The sequence below is a fragment of the Melozone crissalis genome, unplaced genomic scaffold (assembly GCF_028551555.1).
Source record: "Melozone crissalis strain CALT ecotype California unplaced genomic scaffold, PUWL_Pcris_2 ptg000018l_1, whole genome shotgun sequence".
Lineage (NCBI taxonomy): Eukaryota > Metazoa > Chordata > Aves > Passeriformes > Passerellidae > Melozone > Melozone crissalis.
Window position 1 is genome coordinate 7,356,449 of NW_026535796.1, and position 16,607 is coordinate 7,373,055.

The 16,607-nt window shown below is 36.6% G+C and overlaps 1 protein-coding gene across 7 annotated transcripts in view; it reads right to left on the reverse strand.

Moving 5' to 3' along the window:
- Positions 1-16,607, reverse strand: part of SOX6 (SRY-box transcription factor 6) — a 370,323-nt gene that overhangs the window by 27,398 nt on the left and 326,318 nt on the right. For all 7 annotated transcript variants that reach the window (XM_054275398.1, XM_054275401.1, XM_054275399.1 and 4 more), the window contains one exon: positions 4,490-4,598. In XM_054275398.1, the coding sequence (XP_054131373.1) occupies positions 4,490-4,598 (109 nt within the window). The remainder of the gene's footprint in view (positions 1-4,489; positions 4,599-16,607) is intronic.

A 16,607-nucleotide genomic window follows, 5' to 3' on the forward strand; every position in this document is an offset into this window, starting at 1 on the left:
AATGCAACCTGAGCAAAGGTAACATCAGTAATTGTCAACAGAAAGGTTAGGTGTACTCTGCATATTTCCATCTACTAGAAAACAAAACCTTAACGCACTTCCTACAAATTTCCAAGAATTTGACCACATCCACAAAACTAGAAGGATCCATTAACATGGAGCACATTTTACAATTCTAAAGAAGTAGCACCATCACCCACAAGTGAGCATCTGTGAAAGAATAATCTTTTTCTAGAACTCAAACCAAAAAATCTTATTCACATCATCCAATATTCTCAATAACTGAGAACTAGATACTTTAGTATTTAGTGTGATAAATACTGTGTTTTGTGTGTCCATCCCTGTCTATATTTCAGCACTGACAACCTCAAAATGTTCAAAATTATGAAGCCACCTACAGAAAGATTTATGTTTCCTTTAAAGTGTTAATATTTCAGGGGAAAAAAAAAATCCTTGTTTAGAGAACTAAACAACTTGCTGTTGTTTATAATTTTGGATACCAGTCACCAAATGTTTATGAGGCTTTGAAATCATGTTTTTGAATTTTGCTAACTACAAATGTATCATATATTTTAACATGGCAACTGGGATTTCAGGTAATGATACAAGTCTAACAGCTGTGGATTATTCATCAGTGGTGTCACAGTAAGTGGCAATGTTTTAAATACAGTTTGAGCATGATTTCTAATATAGTTAGCTCAGTCCTGCTGGTGGCTAAGAAGTAATAGAAATATTGGTTATGTCATATTTAATATAAAACTCTTCCTAATGATTTTCAGGCCTCCATTCAGATGACTGTTAGCTCATTATGAGCAATATGAACTTTGAAGACAACTTTGTATCTCTGAAAGCACAACCAGCTACCATTAATTAAATCTTACCTTTAATTAATCTTAAAAAGGTTTTCACACACTGGGCATGGACAACGAGCTAAAAAGAAAATCATTCTATACTACTTCATATTTATCCAATTTCTTTGTTTAAAGAATTTCAATACTTATAATTCATGACTCAAAAAACCCAAAAACCTGTAGCTTCAACTTCTGGTCAATGACCCAATACCACAAGCACTCTTAAAATTACAGGAAAACATGACACTGATCATGTCAGACCCAGATGACAGCCATATGTTATAGAAAAGATGTAAGGAGTAGAGAGAAATCATTGCTAGCTCCTGTTACAAAGTCATTCCATAAACAGAAGTCTGCTGATATGTCTTCTGACAAATTACATGAACCTTAATTGTTGTGTCAAAACTATGGGAATCGGGAGCACTTCCCAGATCTGGTCTATTTCCAATGCCTGTTGGGATGGACAGACATGCACCATGTCTCTGCACACTTTGGTTTCCTATGGAAATGTTGGTGTGCAGGCAAGCAGGGAGTGGAACTGCACTTCCACAGCCCCTTTGCTCTAGACCACTGCAGGGATTAGAGTTCAATCCAAACTCCATTTCCCCCAGGTTATGGCCAGCAGTGGGATTAAATTTGGAATCCTTAACTCAGGAATAAGTCTGCTACACCACTGCCCCACCCTTACACCTGCCCCCACCACCCTTTTAAAAGAACACTCTGCAAATTGTTAATATCTTCCCTAAATGCAGTGAATTTCATAACTCTGTAGTTCTAAAATTCTGGTGACGAGAGTAAAACCACCAGGCAGATCTAACATCCATCCACTCACTCTGTCACAACTGCACCCGGGCCTCAGAGATCAGGGAGTATTTCTGACAAGAAAAGGCAGGGCATCAAAAGTTGGCCATCAATATGTCACTTCAGAAATCTTTATTCCTTGTTTTATATGTGTGAAAGCACACATAAACCACAGAAATATTAGCTAAAGATTTCTACAGCAAACTGCATTCAAATAGCATCTAAAAAAAGGGGGGAAAAGATATAAAGTAAAAATGACAATACAGAAAGGAAGGTGTGAAACACATGAAGCCTTTGAAGAACATGACTGTGCCTATTAGGAACCTTTGACATTCTGAGATTGTGACTGTGGCGACACAATGAAATGCAGCAAGGCATTCTTAGAGGGGGTGAAAGAAGAGAAACAAAGCTGGTGAAAGGTCTGGAGCACCAGTCTGATGGGGAGAGGCTGATGGAGCCGAGAGTGTTTAGCCTGGAGGAAAGGAGGCTCAGGAGGACCTTATCACTCTGTACAACAACATGAAAGGAGGCTGCAGAGACATGGGGGTCTGTACTATTTTTGCAAGGAAGAAGTGATAGGACAAGAGGAAATGGCCTCAAGTTGTGCCAGGGGAGGTTTAGATTTGATATAAAGGAAACATTTCTTCATTGGAATAGTTGTCAAGCATTCCCTGCTGCTCAGGGAAGGGTCTGAGTCACCACCCCTTTTAAAGGTATTTAAAAGATGTAGCACTCTGGGACATGGATCTATGGTGGACCTGGCAATGCTAGGTTGGACTTGATGATCCTAAGGGTCTTTTCCAATATAAATGATTCTATGATTCTAAATAATAAACTTCCAAGTTTCATAGTAACCCAGGGCTGAAGTTTGGACGCACAAAATAATAGGAACACATATAAAAAACTTTGAAAAACCTGGAAAGATCTGTAATGGTTTCACAATAATTAGAAGCTGGGCAGAGTCTGTAGCATGCTACAGGATATCAGAGACCACAGTGTAACTGCTGATATTTCAGCAATGCACTTCCACTGTAAATTATGTTAGCCTAGAAGTGCCATCTCTTAGTCTGCTTGCCAAATATAAGGGGCAAAACTCAGGTTATATTTTGAATGTATTTTTCTTTCACCCAGCTAACATCTAACTTCACCTTGTCGACAACGAGAAGGACAAATAAGCAGCTCAGTTTAGAACTCCTGCCAATGTTTTTTTTCAGCTCAGCAGTGCCATGCTCCCAGCATCTCTTTTCCAGAGATACCTCTTGGCTGCTGAACAAATTCTGGAAATCTGAATCCATTCATGAACTCGGATTTCTAACGTGGCAAGGCCCCATGTCTCAAAGTGCCCCCCCAGCAGCTCTAGGAAGACATGCTCACTGTCCTGAAACTGGCACACATCACTCTAGCTTGGGTTACATGTGGCAAAGCTCCTCTCTGCACTATCCAGCAACAGGGGAGGCTGCCAATGCCACAGGGGGTAACAACACCCTAAATTAAGGGCGCTGGGAAGAGAATGGATGGATTGAAGGAAATTAGCTAAACCAACAATGGGGTCAGAGGCCTGATGTCATCTAAACCAGTCACTGTGTATGTGTAAGTATCCCCTTGCAAATTTCACCCAAACAAAAAAAAAAAATATTGACCAAAAAAAAATATTCTTCAACATGTTGAAATATGAAATATTGCTACTGGATGACTGCTTCTTTATAAAGCACCTTATAAATAACTGACTGGTCAAAAAGTGCTTTGGAAAGTCTATGTATCTCCCGATTCCTTTTTTCCAAAAATAAAAAAAAGAATAGTTGTAAAACACCTGTCTGAATGTTATTTTTTGCCTACATTCTGTTTGCTATTTTTCTCTTTACAGATGATACAACAATGGCCAATCAAGTTGTATTAAGGATGAATAAATTAGGCTCATAAATAATAGCTCCCTAAAGTTTACTGGTCCTTTTCTTTTGATCCAAGAAAAAAAATAGATTTTGGATTTTTCAGATGTTTGGATGTTAATGGAAAAAAATCAGTGGTGTTTTAAGCTTCTTAAGCCATAATTAGAATACTCCCAGTTTAAAAAGGGCAAAATAATTCTCAAACAGAAGTAAATTGAGGGAGCAAAATCCTGCATAATGTTCTATCTGAAGAGTACATTAATCTTTCAAAAGGTAAGGCTCCTACATATATACATGTGTCATAGGATAGAGAGGATCCCAGTGACATCCCCTTCCACAGCATGCATGGTAATCCTGCCAGAGACTCATCGCAGTCCTGATAAACACTGACTTCCACCTGGGGCTTGAAACATATAGATATATATATAAAACTCTCACTGAAATGAGTGCACTGAAGGCTTATATAATGAAAAAGATCTTTTCATACAGAAAATGTGAAGTATTTTTCCATTATGATTTGATAGCTGCCTATGAATAGAATTCTGCTAGCTAAATCTTGAATAGGTGGTGCACGATGGGTAGATTTCTGAAAATGCTCTAACCTTCTTCAAAGCTGCTAAACACTAAAAAAATGGGGAATATATATCCTTCCTGAGATAATTTTCTCAATATCTCCTAAAATTTTAGTAAGAGTATAAAATGCAAACACTTATTTGGCAGCTGCTTGGGGAAAAGTCAGTTGAGTTGCAGAAGGGCTTAGAGGGCTACAGAGTCCTCTTTGTGTCTCCACACTTTGATATGGACCTACTGAAATCTCACAAATTCAGACAGAAATCGATCAAGTGTTACCCTGGAATGTAACACAGGCAGTGCTTATGACACTGGCAGTATTTCAGCCACACCATCCTGTGGTGCAGTGTTCAATAACCCATGGTCAAAATTGCAACTCACCTTCTGCATCTTCTGGCCTTGTCAGATCGATGACACCAGGGCCAATTTTTCCATCTTCATTGGGTTTCCCTGTTAACTGTGGGCCTAAATTTTCAAACCTTGTTCTTTCCTGGAAAAGAACAGAAGGACTCTTAATGCTCCATATAGGATAGTTCTCATTATATGCCAGTGCATATGGGTATGCATCAATACATGCCTTATTTTTTAAATCTGAGCAAATAATGAATGCATCTAATTAGAATTTTAGCTCAGGGACAATTTTTTTTCTTTTTTTTTTTTTTACAGATACTGAATGTTTGCATTTATGAAAATCAGTTTTAAATGTGAAACATATACAGAAACTTTGAGATTATTTTGATCTGCAGTGCCATAATGCATAAACGATTGTACATGCAAATACAAAACACTCTTGGCAGCACACAGTGCTGATCGATGCTGCTCACTTTGCCTTTCCACTTATTTTCCAACTTCAACTGAAAAAGACAATCGGCATTTGGGAAACATGAAAATTCAGAAGCTGAAAGAAGAGTTTGTATTAAAATGCACTGGTATTTTAATGAAGAAAAAGCACTTTTTCCCCACTCTGAGATTTAAGTTTGCATTCATACCTCTGTGAAAACACAAGTCTGAATTTTATGCAGAGATTTTCAAAGACAAATATTTGAATGAAGGAATAATAGAGGACAGAACCAATATTATTTTGTCTAGAAATTTAAGTTGCACCTCAGTGAATAGGGAACTTAAGAAGACAAAAAAGGAAAAAAAAAAAAGAAAAAAAGGAAAAAGAATGCCCACTCCCGGAAAAACAGAAAGCTTTTGAGAGCTGGAGACCTCCATAGGAAACCTGGAACCAGAAAGTGGAAACTGAAAGGTATTTTATATGTGCACCCAGTTCCTCCCTCACTCCTGGACAAGGGCACAGTAAAGGCAGTGTAATATTGTCTCTCAATAGTGGTCTCTGTAGTGCTGTGTATCAGTGGCAGAGTGTTCAATGGTTATCATTAATTTAGCATTCTCATTTGAAGGAACATAGCATGTTTTCCCTCTTGCCTTGTTGTTACCTCTTCAGATTAAACTTGGCATTATGTTGTACTTGTGAATGAATGAGACCTTGTTGTTCATTACTATGAAACAATATTAAATGTCATGTCAGCTTGAATTTAGAGACGTGAAATACCAGCTTTCAGCTCCACGAGCAGTTTCTCCATGTTATACTTAATGCATTATGCAGAAGTAGAGTGCTGACTGCTGTTCAGTCTATTGTTCAATGACCTAGTTCTGTGCTGTGCATACTAGACACGAGGAGAAAACATTGGGAGAGTCTCTCCCAAAAGATGGCAGAAACTTGGAAATGTTCTTCAGGACAAAACAGGGCCTTGACTCCTCATCTGCTCCACCTCCAACTACTCCCGCTTTCCAATATTATTATTTTTCTATTGTCATTGTGTTTCAGCCATGCAACCCCATCAGGAAAAGGAAGGAATGTTTTGATTCCTCATGCTTTCGGTTCCTTCAGCCATTTTTAAAATTATTCTCTGTTTAATTTGCAGAGGAAAAGAAAGCTCAGTTTGACACTGGATTTGCCATAACATGCAGCTGAGGCATTTCAGGTACTAAATGCATTTCTAAAAGTTCCTCAGAATTTCCCAGTTGTCAGACAAAATAACTTTGCATTTTATATTAGGTTAATTACTTCACTTGTTTTCTTCAGTAAAATCCATGGTTGATGAAGGAGCCTACATACACAAAGGAACTCAAGAGAGGAGAAAGAGTTACAAATGAAATTTGACTGTAGAAAGGTACTATAATACTAGAGGCCCAATATTTTGCTGAAAAATATTCTGCAATGTAACAATACACCTGAATCATCAGGATGGGATCTGTCTTACTGGTAGAGAGAATGAAAAATAAATTTATCAAGGATACTGTGTTCCATTGCAAAGGGCTGATTTGCAGTTGAGATAAAAACAAAGATCAGTGCTAAGAAAACAGCTTTTGGCACATTTATTTTCTCTTTCAAAATATTTGCACTAAAAGCTTTTTTTTTTAAAGGATGTTAATACAGCACCTGCAGTATTCTTGGAAGAACAGCCTTTAAGTGTGTTTGAGAAAAAGGAGAAATACCTTTCTTCTATAAAAATCAACAGATCCAGCTACATATCAATATGCACATTTGGAATATCTTTCTAGTCATTCATTCTCTTTGATTTTACCAGAAAATATTCTCTTACAAAAAAAAAAAAAAAAAGAAAAGAAAAGGAAAATGGGAAAAAAAAGAAAAAAGAAAAAGTTTCTGTAAGAACATCAATATTTTGACGTGGAAGGAGAAAAGGAAAAATTGTATGATAAGGTTCAGAATCACTAAAATGAAAGCACTTATGCAATAAAAATACCTGCACTTGTCAAACAAAGGAGCTGTATTTATTGCTATTTTATAACCCCTTCCTAATTCATGAGATGCTTTAACAAAGATAGATATATTTAGGTCTTTGAAATGCCTTTAAAATTCATTCCTTTTCTTGCTATTTTTACTGAAAATAATCATCATAGTGATATTAAAAAATGTTCAATATTTGCATTGGGTTTACACAAATTCAGAGGACTCTTAAAAATAGGAAAATCTTCCTCAATACTAAAAATGCTTTTATCTAGTAGATGCCTTTACAATTCCATGAAACACAGCAAATTCCTGTAACATTTATAATAAGAGAAGAAACTTGTCCCACTAAGTGCAAATCCTTTTCAGTGGGATTTGTCTTTGCCCCCATCTTGAACTCATCCTAGAGAAAATAGACTAAAAATCTTTTAAAAGTACACATTTCCCCTAATATGACTGATAGGTAGATTGATTCTCTACTTCCTATTCCTAGATTTAAAAAAAAAATTACATCCGTTCATTAAAAATAAATGGTTATACATAGCTGCACGAACAAATACATTACCCATACATGCATCACATCTGCACACATGTAACTCAGCTACTGCATCTATTGCTGCCTGCCTAACCTCCATCAGCAGAAAATTTTTGGTGAGTTTGTTATAAAGTGCACTGCTGTGGATAGGTGCAGGTGTTTTCTCCCCTGTGAAAAGCATTTTTGACACCTATTTTGAACAGATTTTTTTTCTTATTTTTGTGCTGGGTATGGAGCTTATACTGTATAGTTACTTTAAGTTTTTCCATTTAAATCTTAGCAAACAATTTTTAGGATGTGACACTGACAACCCTTTCTCGTGACAAGATCAGCACAGTCAGTTGGAGTTTGCATTAGGAAACTGAAAGCACTTCCCAACACAAATCAGATCCTTTGTGCTTCTTTATACTTTGAACACGTAGTAAAAATAATCCTTTCTTCCAAATGAGAAAAAGAAAAGAAAAAAGAACCTTCTTTGCAGCCAAACCTTAATTTTCCATTCTGTAATATGATTAGGCACTTATTTATGCGTTGTCAGTCACAAACATGCAGAAAACGTAAAAGTTACTGAAAAAATTAAAGTCTGCTCAACTGTCTTGCAGGACTGTTGGTTCTCTAAGTGCTTTGAAATTATGATGTATGAGGTAGATGTTGCATATTAAATAAAGATATTTAAATTATAAAGCCCCCGTTAGTGAGAGCTGATGAATGTTAAATGTTATGAGCCACAAGGCTGTGGCATCCATCATATTCACATATTATCACAGTCAGTGATGGAGCAGCCCCAGTGATGACAGATAGACTGCTAGATAGTTATCCCTTATTTCCAGTGTCGCCAAGCAAGCCTTGCAACCCCTTTGGCATTATTTTTAGCTTTGCATTAAATTAGCAACTTTTCCCATCACGTTCTGCCAGAAAGTATCAATTCTTTCTTCACGTGTGGAAGGTAAAAAGAATGATTCAGTGAAGCAGGGAGTAAAGCAAAAGGAAGCCTTAGCCCCCGCCTCGGAAAAGGCTGCAAACTTCAAATGACTAGAAACAAATATAAAATTGCGATCTTGCGAAAGAACAGCAATGAAACAGTAAGCACACAATAATGGCTTTTCTCTGCACTTAGATAAAAGCTGAATTTTTGATGTGCACAGTATATTTTCATAAAATTTTATATACTATGTTTTATACACTTATTGGCTATTCCATAATAATGTGTGTGCTAACAGTAAAATTGCTCTTAAATTTATGTGTGTTATTTATACGTTCCCACGTAACAATGCTTTTTGTTGTAAAAAATATTCTGTTTATTAATGTAACTTTACAACCACTGCATCCAGGATCCGTGGTAAATTAATGACATTTTTATTATTTTATAGTGTCATTAAATTTTTACTGATCACTCCATCAAACAGAAGCAATAAAGGCCATAATGCAAACTGGGACACTTAGATCAGGGGAGCAGGAAGGCATTCCATATAGTCTGAAGTAAACTGCTTGCCATAAATGATATTTATACCATCTTTAAGGATGTGAGAATACTTGGACAAGTTTGGCAAAACTGTAGTACTGTGGATTGTGTACTTAAATAACAGTTTACTTGCCAGCGAGACAATTTTTTTTCAAACCATATGCGAGAAGATGACTGATTGCATCCATCTCTTGAAAAATAATATATGAAACGTAATAATACACTGGGCACCCCTCCCTTCTGGATTACCAAAACTGATCTGACTATACCCATGCCTCAAATTATTTCAACATGCTTGCTTTTTCCACATCTGAAATGTATGCTTAGCCTGAAATGGAAAATGGCATGCATGCTGATGGTTGTGTAAAAGATTTAAAATATATATCTTTTCTTGCAAACAAATACTTTTATTGAAGCAGACATGTTTGGACAATGATGTAATACCTTTATTTCAATAGTCTAGCATGGAAGCAGCTACCCAACACCAATTTAAAGAGGCAGTTTCTAGAAATCGAATTAATATGGGTCATTCACAGAAGCCACAGAACATTTGACTGAAGGGATATTATTTCTTCTGAGGACAGTGCTTTAGTTAGAATAACTACAAATAATTATCACATTTTCTTTATGTATGAAATGTATTTCAATTGAATTATTCTATACTAAATGTTCTAGTAGCTTATTTGCTAACTATGATCTATTCCCTTCATGTACCATGGACAGTAAACAACCAGCAAACAACTGAATGTATTCAAAACATAAAAAGGACATTTTCAGTAGAACACAGAGAAAATTATTCCCAGTTTGAACCAGAAGGAATTACAGCTCCTTTTTTCTCTTCCCTGGAAACTCAAGATACAAATGCCCCAAGCTTTTCACCTTCTTCTTACTACTTTTTAACAGCTGGGACTGAAAAGTTAAATTACCTTCCACTTAGAATCTTTTGCAATGGCTTGGCACAGCAGGGATAATTACAAATTGACTTTCAGCCTTATCTCTGGATATTTTAGTTATTATGAGTGGGAAGTTTAAACATTAACCTTATTACAACAATGTCAATCATCCCACTGGTGTGCAGGCATGCAACTCCTGGAATTCTTTGGATGGCAGAGGAGATAAACACAATAGTGGCACTATTGTTACAACTGAAAGCACGGCCCTTGGTTTTGCAGAACTGTGCTGAATGCCTAGGACTCATTTTCAATATCACAGCACTGGGAGCTGCTCCAAAAACCAGAAATTAAATTAGCAAAGCAGGCAACCTTATTGTAGGAATGCTGTTATTTTAAGATATTACAAGATACAAGGTGTACCTTTTCCAAGGATTTACAGGTTTTAGGACTGAAGGATATGCTGACACTTACGATGTTGACACAACCTGCCCTTTCTTTATTTTTTCTGTAAGTGAAACTCCTGAATTCAATCATCTCAGGGACCAAGAGGGGCACAGTGAGTGGTTTTTCACCCTGAGGTACTGCTGCTTCCAGGTTTTGGGGGCCCCTATGCTGTTCCTAAACTGTTCCAGCAATATCTTTGCATGCTGAACATACAGCATGGACCAGCATCCCTGTGACAGACTACAGATTTGCATCACATTGCAGTGCCTCAAAGCAAACAGCTTGTTTGAAAAGATGTGGGGAGAGAGAAGCCACTAGGTCTCCTTTTAAATATATTCTTCCATCTTAAAGCATAACTGAAAAGTAAGAGGTTAGAAGCAGATAACAGGGAATTTACAGTAAAATTTCTTTGCCTGCCTGGCAAGCCTCAGCTGGCTTCCATGTGACAATGTGACATGGGCAGGACCATCACAAGCAGAAAATACTCCAAAGTTGTTCAGAAACAGAATTTCACAGTGATTGTCACATTATGAGACTTCTTTTAAGAACCAGGTTCTGGAGTCAAAACTGAGAATTGCAATTTCATCAAAATTTAAAGTGTCTAGAAACAAATCTAGTCTAGAAACCAGTGGGGTAAACAAACAACAAAAAAAATCCCTAGATAAGTAAATGCCAATGTATATAGCCAACTTGTAAACACTGTCTTCAGCTAACTATTTTGGAAGCCTGATTTTAAGGATCAGAATTCCAAGGGCTTCTTCTCAGCTAGGGTGAGCAGTAGCCATCTTGATCTTGAACACAAATAAGAAGGATTTAATGAATTCTCTGATTATCAGGAGCATTCAGCAGATGCTAAGATGTTTATAGACTTCAGTGTATGGAAGCCTGCTTTTAGTAGGAAATCTGTCAATTCAAAACTATTTTTTAAAAGGGAAAAAAAATAACTGATAGCAAATATTTCCACCTAAGGAGAATATTATGCCCTCCTGCTCATGAAATATTGCCATCTCCATAACTATTGCCATGCTTTGCAGGCACTCCTAAGCTATGGATCTGCCCTGGTTAGATTACTTTCAACAAGATTACTGCATTTACTGAGCCCCCTTAACCAAATGCTTTATGTCTTTGTTCATATGGTTTTAATATGGTTTTAACCAATTGCAAGGTTATTTATAAGTTTGCAACTCCCCAGTAGTTAGAGTTATGAAGCGTTCAGACTTAAGCATATCCAGTTGTGTGGTAACCCAACTACTGCTTTCATGCGGTTTCCAACTTTTTATTCATGTACAAAGGCATGATGCATGGCAGCATCTGAGACCATTGTGATTAACTCTTTGTTTCAGCAGCAAGCTCAGGCTGCAGCCTACAGGAAAATTACATAAAAGGTAAAGATTAAAAGAAAAAAAAAAAAATCACACAAACTGTGAAATTCCACCACAGACTGAGGAGAAATTAGTCCTTGAAAAACAAAGGGACAATCAATTAAATTAGCAGCTGGTAAATGAAAAGCAAACAAGAGGAGTTACTACTTTGCACTCTGAATAATTCCCTATGAATGCTGGAGAATTTGCCAGGGGTCAGAAAGAGTCCAAAGCTTGGTCTGTCACTTGTTTCTAAAAAAGCAGGATAATTTTATGACTGTTAATAACATTTGTAGTAACACATGCTAAGGTAATCAAATCTCGTGCTCCAGAGTGCAAGCTGTTCAACTGTTGAGTCAAAGAGAAATTCCCTTGATTTCTCTGCTGCTCCCTTCCCTCCTGACCAACTCCACAGATTATTAATTGGGAGCCTTCTACGGAGACAAGTTAATTTTCTTTTGGAACATTACTAAATTTAAGGAAGAGCTGGTAAATGGTATAGATCAAATCTGTAATCTACCTTGTAATTAGATGGAATCTGAATGCAACCATTAAAGAAAACCCAACATTGTCTTTTAATTAAACACATACATGTGCATTTTTGAAAGACAGACAAAAATAAACACAAATTATGATTGACATTCACTTCTACCAGGAAATAGCAGGACTGTGGTTTGGTTTTTTCCTGTGCTGTAAAATGACTAATGGAAACAGCTCACTAGCTACTCGTGGACCTTTGGAATGTTCATTTAAATTTATAACATTTGATTTACAAGAAAAAAAGTGCAAGAATATGGCAAAACAAAGGGGATTTTCTTAGGCTAAATATTACAAAGGAATAAATGTAAATCTATATTTAAGTTTAATTTAGCAGGTGGTTGGACCTTGTCAGTTAGGGCCTCATTTTCAACAAGTATTTTAAAATGGAGCCATTTAAATGCCAAAAAAGTGAACAAAAATGCTTTTACCAAATTTAGACAATTTCATAACTCTGTACATATATCTGCATGTTTCCCCAGTTTTTATGCTTGTGACTAAATTTCATTGAAGGTATTCTCACGCATTAGAATCAGAATAGAATTTGGTTACTAGCTCAAAACGCTCAATCTCTCTCTCTTAATCACCTACTAATATATTCCAGGCTGAAAACCCAGTTTTAGAAGGAAGCCACAGCAGTGAAACAAGCAGCAAAACTATTCTAGGTTCAGCACAGCAATTTTTTTGGAATGGAAAAAAAAAGGCAGAAAAGAAGTCACCAATTTCAATTTCATTGCGGTGTTCTGCAAACCTCAACAGCACAAAGCTGCTGCTTTCAGCTGCTATCCACACAGGGCATTGGGACAATAAAGGTCTTTTAAAAAATGCAGAAAACACACATCTAGACAGACATGCACGCAATGTCACTGACAAACATCTTCAGAAGAAGTCTGATGTTCTTTTGTGAATAATACGCAAACTGAAGCACATATAAACTGACGTTTATAAGTTTAAAATTAAACTTATAAAAGCTATGAGAAAGACAGATTATATTAACATAAACACTTCCATTCCATTGTTTCAGCTTTTCCTTATGACAGGCACATGTCAGAGTTTTGGACACCTTCAGATAATCTGGAAAAACTTTAATGAACATCAACTGCATTATGCAATAATCAATTATCAAATCTCAATCAATGCAAATTTTCCTACTCAACACATGGCTAGTAGTTATGAAGGTATAAAAGCAAATATTTCAAATACTCTATTTGCCAGTATTTTTTCAAGTAAGGAACTAAACTTAGTTGTATTTTGTTACAACAATCTTTGAACCTGAATAGTACTGTATATTGTAGGTGTAGGTTTGAGTACCTCCATTAGGGTAAATCCTGCAGGGCTTTGGCAGTACAGACACCTAACCCCAGACATCACAAATGAGTCACTGGGGGGACCCAGCCCTTTTGTTTACCTCTATAAACAACACAAGCCTCCAGACATGCCTGTTCCATCCCGTGTTCAGGAAGACACCTGAAGCAGTTTAAATTGGAGATGCAAAAGACGCTTGGGCTTAAATGTTCATATTCATATTTAGAATTAAAAATGCAATCAAGGCAGTTAGCAAAATCCCACCAAATGCTACTGTTTTCAGGTATATGCCTTGCCTTGTGCTGGATGTAAATATATAATTGCATACCATGCATACAAAGATTAAGTAGGCTTTTTCTGTATTTACCAAGACGATTTTTTGGTAGCATTTTAAGTACAATTTTTACAGGTTGCATTTTATGATTGCTGCTTATATATTGCTCTGTTTATACTCGGGCCTCTTTTATTATCTTCAGAGAGAAAAGGATCATATCACTAAGGTGTAAGGATGGGTGACAATGGAACAATGATAATAACATCATTATGCAGTGTTTTGTCTCTTGTACCTCCATCACTGCCATGTTTTTTCTGTGATTATTTCAGCCTCAGGAGAAAGTGCTGCTTACTGTTTATGTCAAGAAGGCAAGATTACTGTTTGCATGATTACAATATCAAGTATGATGCACGTAATGCCTGTGATAATATAAATGTACCCCTCAACTAGCTCCTGTCTTTAATCCTCATGCAACTAGGAAAAAAAAAAAAACAAACAAAAAACAAAGAAAACAGTGAGTTGCAAATTCTTGCAGCCTCATATAGACCTTAATCTTGTAGGGTGCCAAATACTTCCACTCCAGTCCAACAGAGGCCTCAAGGACATGGATAATCAGTATTTAACTCCAGGGGAGCATATGAAGAATGGACTAAATGCACTTGGCTGAATCAGGGCCAAAGTGTGGAGTTCTTATATGTACACAGAATATGAGAATAAGAATTAAACAGCTTTTTTCCAGGCTCAAAAAGATGCTTCATCCTTCTTATTGATCATTCTTTTTTTTCCTTTGAGACAGGTAGGTTGAAGACCTTCTGGCACAAAGAATTATTCTTGTTTAGGAATAAAACAATAGAACAGCCAATAACTCAGTCCTGTAAGGAGCAGACAAGACCTTGCATTAGCAATGTCCTGGCTGAAGTGAAAGAATAACTCTGCATCTGTGAAATTGCTATATTTACTGACTGATCTCCCTAACACAATCAGAACTAAGTTATTCAGCATTTATGTTTTTAAAACTTATGATCAAGGCAAAAGCAGCCCAAAATGGATTTATGAAGGCTATGAATTCACATAGTCAGAGAATGGTTTGAGTTGAAGGGACCATAAAGATTATCTAGTTCTGGTTCTAGCACTCCTGCCATGAGCAGGGATACCTTCCACTAGACCAGGTTGCTCATTCACCAAACCAAAAAAAAACAAGAAAAAAACCCAAAAGGCAACTGAAAAGTAGGATAAAGTCTCTCTTTGGGATATCTGACATGCAAATGCAGGCAAATATGTATTTCCTAGAAACTGGGAGAGATTTACATGTCTTGGAAGGAGTAGCTCTTCCATGAAGGAATTATGAATCAAAATAATGACAGGGGACTTTAAAAGGATAACTGAAAGCTATGCAATTTTTTCCATGCAGAATCCAGGAACCCTTGCACCTGAAACCATCCTAAATGCAAAACGATTACCTATGTATGGGTGGAAAAAAATAATATGTTTTTACTGCTGCAATATACAAAGAGAAAACTGCTAGTCTATAGCTAATGCCACTGGCACAAATCCATTCTCTAGCTTTTCATTAAAATTAGAATGACTTTATAAACCTTCCTTTGTTTTTACTGTGAAAAATTTGTCTCAAGTTTCCCAGATAAGATATTTATTAAGTACTCTTCTGCTCCAGGCAACAATGCAATTTAGAAAATGCTTTTATACCTTAACAACCAACCTTGAATGGGTGTTTCAAAAGGAGTGGTTTCACCCACAAATTAGCCCCTTACATCCCACTTAAGACCTATTTTTGACCTCATCTTCAATATAAGCATAAGCTGGGTCCTACTGCATCTCTCTGCATTTAAAATGCACTTTTTCTCTCTTTTCCCCTATCCTTATTCTCCCACTCTAATTGACATATATGGAAAAGTTCATGCAATTCACTGAAGGAACATTACAGCACCTCATTCCAGTGGAAGATTCTTTGCTGTTCTGTGGATAAATACAAACTGTAAGAGGGAATTTCCTGCCTCATACTTTCCTTACTCCTTTGTATGCTTGTATACTTTATAACTGTGATCATGTTTTATAGCTTTGTCTCACAGGAAAGAGAACAATATTGTTCTGGGGAAGCAAACAGTATTTTGGAGCTTTTTACTATGATATATGTAGACAATTGCAATGCTTACCACTGCTCATTAGTAATACCCAAATAATTCTAAAATGGAGGTTGTTAACTGAATCTTCAGGCACAGAGAGAGGAAATTATTATCTTCTGGTTACCCAGAAAGTCAATGATTAAGCTGAGAGCTGAACCCAGGACTTCTGCACATTAGGCCAGTCCACTGGCTGTTATGCCACAGTGCCCCTGCCATAAATCTGCTTGATGGATTTTTCAGTCATGGAACATTAAAGGCTCTGCTCTTTTCTAATGAATATGTTTAAAGAAAACAGTACAAACAAAAGGAAACCTAACACTTAAATTATCTGAGACATCCTGCTTTAATGTCACATTTGGATAAAGGTTTTCCTACTGGAGACCTATGGATTGTTGTACATACTGGAAAATGCTTTAGCCAGTACCACTAGCTGGCATACTGGTATCTATTTATGCCTGAAAACAGAGCATAATCAGTTTTAGATGCTTAAGAACAATCTTAGCAAACTTTTATATTATGACCAAAACCTTGGCAGTGCAGCAGCAGTGGCAAGTAGCAGAAAATTGCTTGCAGTGTTATTTGCCAGATTACTTGAACTATTTACAGTGGGATTTCAAGTATGAAGTATTAAAAACTCAGGATTTGGAGAAGTCTTGGACCATATATTTTTGTTCCTAGCTACAACAAGATGGACAGAGGAGCATTATGATACAGCATGACTGACTAAAAGAAGCATCTTTTAAACCACCTGAAGCATTTAGGAGTTGTTCAGTTCAGTTTGAACTGCTC